The sequence below is a fragment of the Dysidea avara genome, chromosome 12 (assembly GCF_963678975.1).
Source record: "Dysidea avara chromosome 12, odDysAvar1.4, whole genome shotgun sequence".
Taxonomy (NCBI): Eukaryota; Metazoa; Porifera; class Demospongiae; order Dictyoceratida; family Dysideidae; genus Dysidea; species Dysidea avara.
In genome coordinates, this window is record NC_089283.1 from 20,621,991 (window position 1) to 20,636,014 (window position 14,024).

The window sequence follows — 14,024 nt, forward strand, 5'->3', positions numbered from 1 at the left end:
GCTGTTGCTCACTCACTTTTGTGCTGCCAAATGATGTTAGTAGGTTTCTGGTGTAGACTTCAGGCCCTTACCCCTATTTTAAACTGGAAATTTTATTTTTACTGTAAAACGATCTTTTCAACTGTAAACTGTGTTCTAGCGTTTATTACACGCCTTCCATGGCTTCTACCAGCTCAACCGCGTGTGGTTTCCAGGTATTAACCATAGCGCTTCGAGGTTATCTGTGTACATAGAACCACTTTAATGATGCATGAATACAGACAGTGGTTTTCTTTCTATCGCTAAGGCTTCTATTATTTTTACTTACAGTATCTCACATCGAGCCATGCATACTGCAGAGCTACTATTATTATTTCGATTAATTCCAATCGTAATTTGTTAAATATTTTCTAATAAGAGCCCGGAATAGCAATGATGAACACCAGACTCACTGAGACTGGATGGATACTGTGACTGATAGACTGTTAACTATATAACAACAACTATAACAACAAGTAAGCCTGGCTTGTTGCATTCAATGATATGAATTCCAAAGTGTCAATTGTGCGAGTCTGTCAGTTGTTTACATCGAGGTTTACATAAACCTTATTATGGTTATTATCCATGTTTGGCCAATGGTGAAATGTAAGGTTTAGCTTATAGCTGAAATGGATGACCCTGAACAGTCTCAGAACTGATGGAGTGTACATGCACTACAAACATGATTTTAATCTCTTGTTTACTTTAGTGTGCGATGGGCTCATGTTGAGAGGAATTTGTATCAACACAATGATGTGTGAGAAGTTTATTTAATCAGTACATGCATTTCTGCATTTAAGCAATTTGAGACTATTCTCAGAACATTGAACATTAAAACCTTTTTCAGCGTCTGGAGGCTGCACACCCAGACCCCCCCCCCCCCGCATCTGGGATCGCCTACTGCTTCAATTTAGAACCCCCCTTTTGAAATTCCTACGTACGGGCCTGAACTTAGAAGTCTAAATTTCAAAGGGGTACCTGAATCCCTTGAAACACCCCTCCCTATGCCCCTTCCCAGATTGCTCAGCATTTAAACTGCAATTATATTTTCTAGCAGAATAGAATAGAATTACAATGAACCTAGAAATATAGGTAGTGTTGTGCTAGTATATTGTATATGCTCACAATTAAGGCAGGTAGTGCTATTATATGTATTAATACGTATACCGTATTGCCCCGAATTACGGCCCGGGCGTTTATTTCTTTCAAGCAACTTTTTACCCCAGCAACTATACGAGACCAGCGTTTATATACCTGATCAGCATTCACGAGTCAACTTCATGCCCTTAAAGGTGCATAAGCCACTATAGTGGCAATGTAAAAAGTGCACGGAAAATGTATGATGTTTAACCAACCACTGTTTCATAACAGGAAGTGTTATATGCTTACAGATATCAATAATAAAACAGTTAGTACTGTTTCTCCTTGTGTTTCACCGTCTTCTTCATCTGGTGTCAGTTGAAAATCTGTCCTCAACCAGCAATAATTGCCATCAGCTCACTTGAATGCTTCACTTGTGAAGTTGACAACAAGACGACTATCTTGAGGGACTTGCTGAAAGCGACGCTGCTTGAAAAGTGCCACAGTGGACCATATCAACTTGTAGATTGACAGAAACACCTTCCACACGACTAGATTCCACAGCATTTACAAACCTCAAAGATATCTTCTTCTGTAAAACATTACACTCTTGTGTTTTAATCGTCATAACTTGGTGAAGGAGTGTCAGAATCAGTAAAACTTGGACACCATTTTATTCTTTGTCAGTGATGTCAGCATTCCGAAAATCTTAATTCCAAGTCCGTGTGACCTTGTGTATACGAGTTACCGATCGATCAATATCAATAGCCATTATAGTGGCTTATGCGGACGGGGTGCATGCGTTTTGTAAAGTTTTGTGTGGCTTTAAGGGTTAAAAGGAACTCTATAAAACGTTCTCCACTTCATTGTTTATACCACTGCCTGGAATTTTTAAAAATAATGACTACACTAGACATTTATTTGAGACCCGGCGTTTATTCCAGCATTTATTTTTGCTATGATGCTGTATACCCCCGGCAACTAAATGGGACCAGGAATTTATACGAGACCGGCTTTAATTCGAGGCAATTCGATATGTCATTGTGTATAGCTACAGTAACTTCACTATCTACTAGTTACAGTGTGCACCATCCCAGTATATGCAGAAAGCAGTAATGTGCTAATCCAAGGGTTAGAAGGGCATTCATCAGAAAGGTTGAGTCCATTTAGCTTTTAATATAATACTATAATTATTATGAAATCGGTAGAAGCAATGCTTTGTTTAATTGAAAATTTCCAGTTGTGCACTGAAGAGTAACTGTGGCTTACACAATAGGCCAACTACATAGCTACCAGGTGTTTGTGGTTAACCTTGCATGTCTATATAAAGCAAGACCTGTCTAGTAGGCATTCAAATCACAAATAGCATGGGGCCAGTGGTGAGTATAATATTCTTAAGGATAAATATCTATCTATATTTTCTTGCAGCAAACGTGTTGTTACCTTTTGCTAATTGTTGGTGAGTATCCTTAGTCTTGATTACAGCTTATTTGTGTGTGTGTAGTGTAGTGTAGTGTGTGTAGTATGAGCACGCGTGTGTGTGTGTGTGTGTGTGTGTGTGTGGTGTGTGTGTGTGCGTGCAGTGTGTGTGTGTGTGTGTGTGTGTGTGTGCGTGCCGGTGTGTGTGTGCGTGCCGGTGTGTGTGTGTGCCGGTATTTGTGTGTACTGTAATTATAAATAGTGTAGTCTATGTGTGTAATGTAATTAATTGAGATGATCAATTATAGCATGTTTAATTTGTAATCACCATATGTTTAATTACAACCATATGCCATCATTTATAGCAGACTGGCAGTTTTGCAGCTTTGTATGGGACACAAAATAATGATTGTTTGTGTACAATTCTTATATCCCAGTGAAGCCATGTTTCAAAGGGTTTAGTAGGACTGTATGGTTTTAATTAAATTTTCACCCTTGACATAAAAAGGAAGTCTTCATTACCAATGCAACAAATATTAGAACACTACATCAGCAATTTTACACTTGTTATGAAGCCATACACTATCTGCAAGTCTCTCACTTGGTATAAGCCAGTCATACCAAAGCAGTTGTAGAATATTTTAGTTATTGACACTTGTCCTTGGCTTCACCTTGGAGTCATGTCAATAACTAAGATATGGATGATATCTGCAATGACAAAATTTGATGTCATAATTGACAAAATGGCCGTGTTAATTGTGGGGGCTTCAAAGACTTTAGCACGCAGTATTTGAAATGAATGTTGTCTATAGCTTTCTACACTTGGAACCACGAGATAATAAAGGTAAGTAGTAGTACACGTACCATGATGATGCGAAACGCGTTCCAACAAGGACAGCTGACCAAAAATTTTAAATTCAGACACAACTAGGCTTATTTGTTTTGCATTATATACTATATGCCTCACCTTCACCCTTTTTCGAATTTATAAACGCTATTATAGGGAAACACTACCTCGCCCAATACCTCCATGTACAAAGTCCCCACACTAGCACGGCCATTTTGTATTGTGATGTCAGAAAACGTCATTGCGGATATCGTCCATTTTACTCCTGCTGTGATACAACTATAACCATAACTAAAGGTGTTGAAACATGTAAATTTATTTTTAGTCACAAGCAAATGCAAGTATGTAACTATTAACAATACTCCCTTCCTTTTCAGGAGTGATACAAGCTGTTGCTGCTACGTCTCCTCCAGTTGAACCTCTTATACTGAATGGTACTGTTTAGCCACAGTGTTTGTATTAAATGCAGTACATGTATACAATGTCAACCATGGCCATCTGTTATAGCTTGTATAACATGTTGCTAACAACAGATGTTGAAACAGCGGATGAAAGTGCCATGATGGGTCGGTGCTTTCCAGCATTTTGTTCTGTAGCTACAATTAAACCTCTATAAGTCAATCCATTACATGTCCTTCATGTTGTCACGGTTGTCACATTCAAATGTAGCAAACGCTATACACTGAATATATTATATATAGCAACATGTCCCAGTGTGGAACCAAAGGATAGACCAGTTTGTCCTGATGAGTGTACATCAGATGATGACTGCCAGTATAAAAGGATCTGTTGTACTAACGAGTGTGGAGGTAGAACTTGTTCTGACTCTGTTGAATTCTGTCAGGTAAGATTATGTAGCTACTAGCTTGAGAAATGTGTCTGTGTTTCTTTGAACCTTATATATAATCATGATAGGAAGTCATAATATAATCATAATATCGTTCCCCTTAATCTGCTACTAGAGTAACAATTTCATTATTCTTTATATGGACAATTCTGTGTGCTATTCCATCCTGTGGTAGAAGAGTTCACCCATTACTTAGTCCATTCAGCTGCTGTCCATTCTGTCCACCATCACGAAGTGAGCCCTTAATTACTATTTCATATGCGATCATGTTGTACACATTGAACACTTCACATTTTTATTTAACATTTTGTTGGTAAATATTTCCTGCCACATGCTCTAAAAATATAAATTGTCATCATCATATTGATGAATTCTAATAAGGCATGATGACATATAATAACCATTGCCCCACTCACATTACCTGGATTATAGGTGTAGAATTTTTTTTAGGTTTCAAAAGACTATATAGCAGATACAGTGAAGTCATGAGATATGACATTTTTAAGTTCATGGCTATGGCAACAGTTGTCCTGTCGTATATATATATAATAAAACATGTGAAAATCCACAACAGCTACAACACCTCCCATGTCCATATTAATTAGTAATCTGCTGATAATAATTTACATCGGGCTATATACATGGATTAATTTAAAATGTTTGAGAGTTGGCTACTCACACAGTAAAGATGTAGCCGATGAAGGATGGTAGCTGGGCTACAAGGCTTAGGCGAGGATGACTCACTGTAACCACTGTAGTAGGTATGAGCACAACTGATAAAATGATAAAGGTACAACATGAAATTCACAAGCGACACAAAGAGACAAAGGCAGGAAATTATAACAGATGTTAGCTAGCTAATTACTGCATGCAAGAAGTCTAAGTCAACAAGTTCTTGACTGGCTTCTGTTGGTGCTGCTACAAAGTCATTACAATTTTCAAGGGAGCAGGGGTAAGTAGAATTTGAGGAAAATGAGATGGGAACGAAAAACGGAAATGGGAACGACTCACAGAGAATTCCTGCTAAAGGTTATCAAGGGTCATCATGCAATACACAGGTTGGATTTTGCGACACAATGTTTCTTTTTGCAGCACTGTTTGGATCCTTTTGCTAAAACGAGCAAAACACTCTAATAGAACAGTCACCTGCATTAAAATACTCTAATAGAGCAATCAAGAATGTTTTGGTAAATTATTGCACCAGGGATCCACATTGATGGCCTGTAGATTGATGGATTATAGCTGTAGTATACAAACTAGCTAAGTCATTAACATTGATAGTTAGCTACTCCCATGAAACTTTACAAAGGATTTTAATTAACTGACAGTACCTGCATATAGATGCAGGAAGTTGTACCTGCAACCTCAGGAATAAGTCACATGATGGGTATGTGGTAGCTGGAGTATGTGTATAGGTGCATGGTTCCAATGAGGAGACTAAGCAGTCATGCATGGGGACTCGACAAGCGTACCAGTGCTGCATACATACCCCCATCATATGACTTCTTATCTGGAAGCAGCTAGTGTGCAGTTTTCAAAACCTATAGGCACTGTCAGTTAACTAGAATACTTTTTGAAAATCTCAGTTTTTATCAGTATTAATTTTAAAAATTGAAAAAAAGCCAAATGTTTATTATTTTAAATGTTTATGCCAGGTTTCAAAGAAGTATATTGATAACTTAGCTATAAATCTATGACACCTATAGTCCATTAATTCACAGGCCATCAACGTGGGTCTCTGGTAGGATAGTTAACAAAACATTCTTGACTGTCCTATCACAGTATTTCAGTGCAGATGATTGCTCTATTAGAGTGTTTCGATCGTTTTAGCGAAAGGATCCAGACAATACTGCAAAGAAACATTATGATGCAAAGTTCAACCTGTCCAACCTGTATTATTACATGATGACCTTTATCAGGTATTTTGTGTGGGTGGTTCCCATTTTCCTCAAATTCTGCTTACCCAGGGAGCAGGACTGCCTGCAATAATATGTAATTGAATTTGAGATGATAGTGTTCTGCTGTTTGTGATTTATGACTTGCAATTGGTCTAATTCTCCTCACCAGATGAAACTTGTCCCAATGTGCGGCCATCCAGTGATGATAATTGTCTAGATGAGTGTGTCACTGATGATCATTGTCCATCTAATATGATATGTTGTACTAATGGATGTGTACGTGGTGGTCACGTGTGTTCTCATTCTAATGAATTTTGTAAGGTGAGATCATAGAACACTAACTGTATAGTTTGAGGGAGAAAATTTTTGCTGATTTTGAGGTTTTGAGGGTTAAAAGCAAAAAATTTATTCTTGAAATATTTAGACCTCTGTGTAGTCTCATTTTGGAATAGTTAGCAAATTTATTTTTAGCTACATTGCTCAACCTCAAAAATATTGCCCCTTGAAATATTTAGGCTACATATGGTATATATGTATATGCGAGCATAATTTTCTGGGCATAATAAGTATGTGTATAGCAGTGAATTAGAGGCATATGTGACAGGATTTGTGAATAGGGGTCTCCTTCAGTCATCCAATTTTATGAACTTTAGTTATGAATAAGCTATGAATCATTAAAATTGATTGAATTTGTGTGGAAGACCTCTTTTCAAAAATCCTGTCACAGCTATGCAATGCAATCAAGTGCAAGGATTTACAAATACTAAACATTACATTTGTAGTCAATTGCCTGTGCTGAGCCATTCTGTGGAGAAGGAGTCCAACCAATAACTAGTCCATTTCGGTGCTGTCCATTTTGTCCACCTACACCACCAAGTGAGTTGTGTTACTTTGTTTGGGTTGTTCACTGAGAGCTCCATCCAGTTTCCCAATAAGTATATACTAACAGAACCACATTGGTCTAAAATATCTGCTCTAATTGAAGTTATTGAACAGTCATTTTTTATCCTTGGATAATCATAGTGTTTAGAGATCATAGCTATAATTTGATAATGCTTTCATCAAGACACACAGTAGTGTGTCGTGCGCCCAAGAAGCTGGCACGCCACACCAGTGGGTTATTGATGGGAAGAACAACAATGCGATTTTCACATATCTGTATCTCCATGATGCCTTTATGAAACCATACAAGTTTTGCTATGGAAGTGCTCTCCACCTTCAGTAGTCCACATACCAAATTTGAACACAATCGTGCCAGTCGTTTCCGAGATATGAGCCTTCAAAAGTTGACTTATTTTCTTCGTTTGTTTCTCCTTTTTTTTCCTTTTCGCACACTTACAAAATCACTCATAAAACGCAAATGCATTATCCAATTGCCTTCAAATTTGGTACACAGAAGCGGGGTATAAGGGCACATCTTGGTACCAAACTTGGTTGGTATACGATAAACAGAGGCGAAGTTATTAATGACAAGAGTTTATAATGGGGTAGGCCTACCCCATTAATTATATAGGTTACCATTATTCCACGGAACGGCACGGAACGAAATTATTCCGTGGCATTATTCTCCGGAACGGAACAGAGCAGACATACGTGTCCTCCAGCGCATCAACTATAGTATTAGCTACAGTACTTGGTGGCCATGGCGTCCTGGAACGGCTAGATCTATAAGGGAAGTTAGACTACATTCAGCTCTAAATCTATAGCTATCAGGCTGCAAAGCTATAACATAAAAACTAGTAGCCGCAGTATTATAGCTATGTCTGTTTTATTACAGTACTAATAAACTTAAAGTTGTTGGACCAGTCCCTAAGTCTCCACTATGTACGTAGCTATACAGCAGCCGATGTCTAATTTAACCTTGCTACATAGATTGATGCCACAGTGAAAAAAACTCTTAAGAATACAGTTAACAGCAAAAGTTGAATACAACTATCATCGGTTGATAACACCAACATTATCGAGTAAAATAAGTGACAAAGTAATAGTATATACAGTAAATTAACACAATTAAAATACAGCAAATAAATGGTACAACGATAGACTACAAGGTAACAATTACTAAACACTAACTAGTTTCAACACAGCTTTTACAACTCCAGTGTACATTCTTTACCTAAGGTGCTTCAACTGAAACCGGAGAAATGCATACATCCCCATGGCACCATTCTGAACACTCCAAACAGCATGTCATTGGAGGTTGATGTGGCATTATATAAGCCTTCACTTGTCCAGTTTATTTAACTTTCAGATTTTTCTTCTTTTGCCTCTGATTGGTATCAGAGAAAAATATTGTTGTTCAATACAAGATGAGAGATGGCTACACATCTTAGGGTAGCCAAATACTAATGTGCCAGGGTTTTCACCTAAACACAGGAGCACTGCATATGCAATGCTGAACAAACCACAATCATTACTTCCAGTCTGTTTATGAACATCTACAAAGTTCAGGGTAAATTCTGATTTGCTGGTGTACAGTAAACAGGCCATTTGTATTAGTTGTCATAAGAAAACATACTGTCAAAACCAACACATCTTTCTGGCTGAGTTACTAATTGTCACCCAGTGATTTCTGTTACTGTCATGTATAACTTGAGTGAAAGCACTTTCAACAATCAAATAACTCAATAGCCAACATCTTGAAATTTTGTTTGAACTACTTGTTCAATATTATATTGGTTAGCATTGATAATTGCAACATTAATCTAATCACCCGACAATACCACAGCTTTGTTCCCATCCATGAAGTGTAATTCATCAATCCAGGAATGGGTGTCTTCATCTTTGGATGATTCTCTGTATGTATCAGCAGTCTTTTATTGTGCAGGAGGATGCTGCTTCTTTTCACTGAGTCGTATACTTTTGAACAAGTTTTTGAAGCTTCATTGACAGGTTGACTCGATGAAGAGCTGTCCAAAAGGAGTGATCCACTGTGTGATGAGCCTTCCTCACTGCACACTAGATGATCTGCATGTTGGAGCAAACATAATAACTGTTAACACAATGATATTAACTACAAAACAAGTAAGGAAATAGTAATCCTTTTTTCCCGCTAAAACATAAAAAATGTATGGTTAATTGTTAGTAGCAGAGCCCATATTAAAATGAGCTCTAAATAGAGTAGAAACCTGGTCAGCATGTTCTATATAATTTCATTGGTGTGAACCAAGCAGTCAAAGAAAAGTATTGAGAGAAAGTGGCAAAATGGGTACTACCATTAAATGTTTATGTATCACCACCACAATGTGATACTGCAGTGCATCAAAAAGCAATGCTATTCTTGTCCAGAAAGTAAGCAATGACATTTTTTTGTTGGCCTTGCCATTTTTTTTCTATCTAGTAAACAACTACAGGCTACCAACACTTCAGTAACTCCACCACAGGCTTAGCAAACCCATGCAGCACGAAAGAGATTTGATAAAATTTTAACTTAACTTTCAGCCACTAAAATTATCACCACTAGTGTTCATTTTGCTCAATTGATGGTAAATCCATTCTAAAGTTATATTAGTATTAGGTTTACAAGTATAAGGAGACTTAAGGAGCCTGTAAAGCCTGATCGTTACAAAATTGTTGCATTTAAGAAGATTATAAAATTGTAGCTAGGTTTGGAACAGTCAGGCTGTTCCGTTGAGAGACAACATGTCAAACAAACACACTCACCACTTTTACTGATACCCAAAAGATTCTTGTCCACTCACGTAAGTTTTCAAATTCTGTGTTAGGGCCATACTTATTGCAACATACAACAGTACTAAATTTCTCTTTAATAAATCAAGCCAAAAGTTCAGTTTTCAATTGAGTGGCCTTTGTTTATAAAACTCTGAATCTCATCAAAATCACGAAGATCTGCTATAGTACCTAAAATGTAATTCTCAGTCCTTCTTAGCTCTGGTCTACCACACTGGTTCTGCCGTCCAGGTTGTTTTCCACTCTGGTTCTGTCACGTCATCCAGGTGGTCTTCCACTCTGATTCTGCCGTCGGAATTGCCTTCCATTCTTGTTCTTCCTGCTATAAGCACCGTTTGTATAACTACAGCAAAGACTGAATTCACCACAAAAGGACTTCTTTACATTCGTCACCAACTCATCTTCTTGATCTTGTGTTCCCTCGTGTTGTCACCTCTGATGACAGCTGCAGGTCACGTGATAAAATCCCACATTAGCATAATTCGAGGCATAATTATAGCTGAAAGACTAGTTATCGGCTACAAGAAACAGCAGGCTCGTTTTGTTTGTCACAAAAGTTACATAGTACAGTGTTTGAAAGTGATTTAGAGGATATATCTAGGCGTTCCGTTCCGGAGAATAATGCCACGGAATATGCCATTCCGTTCCGTGCCGTTCCGTGGAATAATGTAAACCAATTATATACTCTTGTTAACGATTATTCACAAAAAATAACATGAATATGTTGTCACGCCCAGAGGGTAAACCGCTTATGGGAAGGAGCTGAAAATCGCTACTAGCATAGGTTAACTATTGAACCTCAAACTTTTTTTGTGGTTTGAAAGAAATCAAGCTAAAGACCATGAAAATACAGCACAAATACCAACGGTGTGCAACAATTCCGATGTTTCATCAAGTTACCGCGTCTGGGAAACAGGCGATATGCGCAATTCCACTATATAAAAATCTAATCTGCTTATATCCTGGGATAGCTGAAGGATATAATTCATGGCGGCCAATAATACCTGAGCTGCTCTATGGGGGGGGGGGCACAGCATAAAATGTTGTTGTATGACTGTAGCATAAAGCAGAATTTTAGGGGGGCTGGGGGTGCAACCCCCAGAAGTTGTAGGATCTTTGCAATTATAAGACTTTAAAATGGCTTAAAATTAGTGCTAAAAACTGAAAAATGCTAAAACCAACAATGCCAATCTATACCACAACTTTTCTCCAAGATTTTTGAAAACTTATATTTCAACAGGGGGGTCCATGCCCCCCCTGGCCCCTCTGTACGATCGGCTATGTTTACAGCCCTCTATAATCTATGCAAAAACCAACTACGTGTAGCAAGTGCAAGATCGAGTTACTCTAATAGTGCAGTCACCCTAATAGAGCAGTCAGCTAAGAAATAAATAGCTCCATTAAATCGTTCAGCTATGCTTCAAGTCACCTTGTAGAGGTTTCAGCTCTGTTATAAGTTACCCTGTAAAGAGTTCAGCTACAAACAAGTCACCCTGTAGAGAGTCCAGCTACAATCCAATCACCATGTAGAGAGTTCATTCAGCCAAATTAAAAATCTCTGTAGAAAGTTCACCTACAAATAGGTCACCCTGTAGAGACTTCAGCCAAGTTACAAGACACCCTGTAGAAAGTTCAGTTAAGTTGCAAGTCCATCCTGTAGAAAGTTCAGCTAAGTTAAAAATCACCCTGTAGAAAGTTCAGTTAAGTTGCAGACCCACCCTGTAGAAAGTTCAGTTAAGTTACAGACCCACCCTGTAGAAAGTTCAGCTAAGTTACAAGTTCACCCTGTAGAAAGTTCAGCTAAGTTAAAAATCACCCTGTAGAAAGTTCAGCCAAGTTAAAAATCACCCTGTAGAAAGTTCAGTTAAATTACAAGTCCATCCTGTAGAAAGTTCAGCTAAGTAATATCACCTAGCAGAAAATTCAGCTACAAACCATTCAGCATGTAGAGTTCAGCTACATTACAAGTCTCCCTGAAGAACTTTCAGCTACATACAAGTTGCTCCGCAGCAAACAAGTCAGGGAGTTCATGCGAAAATATACATGTGGTTAATCAATTATAAATTATTAAGTTTCCATATCTTCATCATAATCATCATTCCTGTAGTAAAAAAAAGACATGTTAAAAGAAATACCCAAAGCCAGCCATAGGCCAGCTTTGGGTATGCAATCATTACAAAAAGAAGTGATATCTAATCCAAAACAGCCAAGCTGTAAAAAAGGATGCGGCCCCCAAAAAGGCCTGGGTGAAAAGGATGTGAAATCCAAGGTGGCTGCCAAGAAATGGCTGTGATAATAGGTTAATGGCAAAAATTTTAATAATGACAATTCAGATGAATTTGGTGCCAAATCCTATAGTGAAACTTGGTGGAGGCAACACAAATTCACCTGAATTGTCATTATTAAATTTTTTTCCTTTAACCTACCATCACAGCCATTTCTTGGCCGCCACCTTGGATTTCACATCTTTTTCACCCAGGCGGGGATCGCACCTTTTTTTTTACAGCTTGGCTGTTTTGGATTAGATAGCCAACTGCAACCCATGGTATTTCTCTGGTCAGGATCCCATAAGTGCTACAAGGCATCTTGCTGTACTCATGGGATCCTGCAAACCTGCATGTGTTCCTTCTGCTAACAGTATGTGTTTGTGACATCATACTACAGAGCTCGAGGTTGGTACATGCATAGCTCCCATGTGCCTGGTTATTAGAAGTATTAATATTCTCCTATATAGCTTGCAGAATTATCATGTGAAGCTATTATGCTCACCACTTTTTTTGAAATCATCACCAATTATGTTTAGTAGAACATGCCAACATTATGACACTAACTTTGGTCAGTAATGTTAGTCTTGTTATTGTAATAACATTACACACAGCTGTAACAGTTTTAAGTTGGTTGCTACATACATTAGAGTATTTTGTTATTGATTTTCAACCTAAATGCAAAGTGACACAACATATACTTGATTTCCATGATTGCCTATTATTCCCAGCATATAATTGTTGCACACGGAGACAGAGCAATTTTTTAGCAGTGCATTAGTGGATGGGAACTAAGGTCAATATAAAATGTTGCCTATAGATAGACTAAGTATCCACAGAGTAGATAATTAATTGTGATAATTAGTATAATTATAACATTAAAGAATACTGATTGCTCTGTCTCTGATTTTACTATAAACAAATTGTACATGAGATTATATGACACAAAATCATCTATACACTGCATGTGTATGTAAGTTTTATAGTGATATTGGGTAACATGCAATTTTATAAATTAATAATTAATATGTGTACATGCAGTTAATAGTCATATTAGGGTATGAGTTGTCATACCTTCATTATGTGATAAGGTTGTGAGGTTACTGGAGACATCAAAAGAAAAGGACGTAAGGTGATCACCACATTTTCAACTGAACATCCTGATGTAACGTTCCGGTGCAAATGTGGCAGAAGACGAAGATTTCGTCCATGTGAGTAAGGCAGTGAGCCTAGCTTAGTAGTAATTGCAGTGGGATGTACACTACTTTGTTGCCCCTGAGCCAATCATGCACAATCCAGCTGTGATTCAGCTTCCAATACCTTTAACACTCTAACTGAACACTAATGTTAAGTTATTTCACATTTTGTTAAAGTGTACAGTCCCTCTTCCTTACTCTTGGATGATCCCAATTATTAAACAGCTGTGATTCCATATATTTACATTATCATAAATTGTATTTGTTGTAGGTACAAGTCCTCTGAAGTTCAGAGCTCGTAGGGGGGTTAATCGTGTTATGGTAGAAGCTGAATGTTCTGGTATGACCACAAGCAAGCTGTTTACAATCCGTGTTCTTTAGACTGATAAGAAGTTGAACATCACATGCAATTAACTGAACACACACACAATAGTTTGATAGATGATTTGCAGAATAACAGCTACAAGTATTTGTATTGCAAATAGTATTATAAGCCAATAGCTATACTCTGGTATACCTTCTCCTTATATATACACAGCATTAATGTAACACAGTTATTATAAGAGTACTGATGCTCCTTGGTCCTACTCATGTGTCGCAACTTTGCTAGTTTCTCGGCTACTAGCTAAAGCACATCACTCATTATAGTTGTATGGGAGAAACGCCACTAGATATGAGAACCACAATTATACATGCTAGCTATAATATCCTTTACATGCACCACCTCCCAATACCCTGTGTGTACATTACTTTCTTAAAAATTGT

General features: G+C 37.7%; 1 protein-coding gene across 2 annotated transcripts; it reads left to right on the plus strand.

Moving 5' to 3' along the window:
- The first annotated feature begins 373 nt into the window (after nucleotides 1-373).
- Nucleotides 374-13,802, plus strand: LOC136240101 (uncharacterized). Of its 2 annotated transcripts, XM_066030949.1 has the most exons (7): nucleotides 374-494; nucleotides 3,742-3,798; nucleotides 4,066-4,208; nucleotides 6,279-6,430; nucleotides 6,892-6,985; nucleotides 13,155-13,274; nucleotides 13,531-13,802. In XM_066030949.1, exons 4-7 carry the CDS (start codon nucleotides 6,362-6,364, stop codon nucleotides 13,638-13,640), a joined length of 393 nt encoding a protein of 130 aa, XP_065887021.1. In that variant the 5' UTR covers nucleotides 374-494; nucleotides 3,742-3,798; nucleotides 4,066-4,208; nucleotides 6,279-6,361; the 3' UTR covers nucleotides 13,641-13,802. The 2 variants fall into 2 exon arrangements, with proteins under 2 accessions (XP_065887021.1, XP_065887022.1); XM_066030950.1 differs by lacking the exons at nucleotides 374-494; nucleotides 3,742-3,798; nucleotides 4,066-4,208 and adding an exon at nucleotides 4,287-4,445 and having other exon boundaries at nucleotides 13,531-13,801.
- Nucleotides 13,803-14,024: the final 222 nt, after the last annotated feature.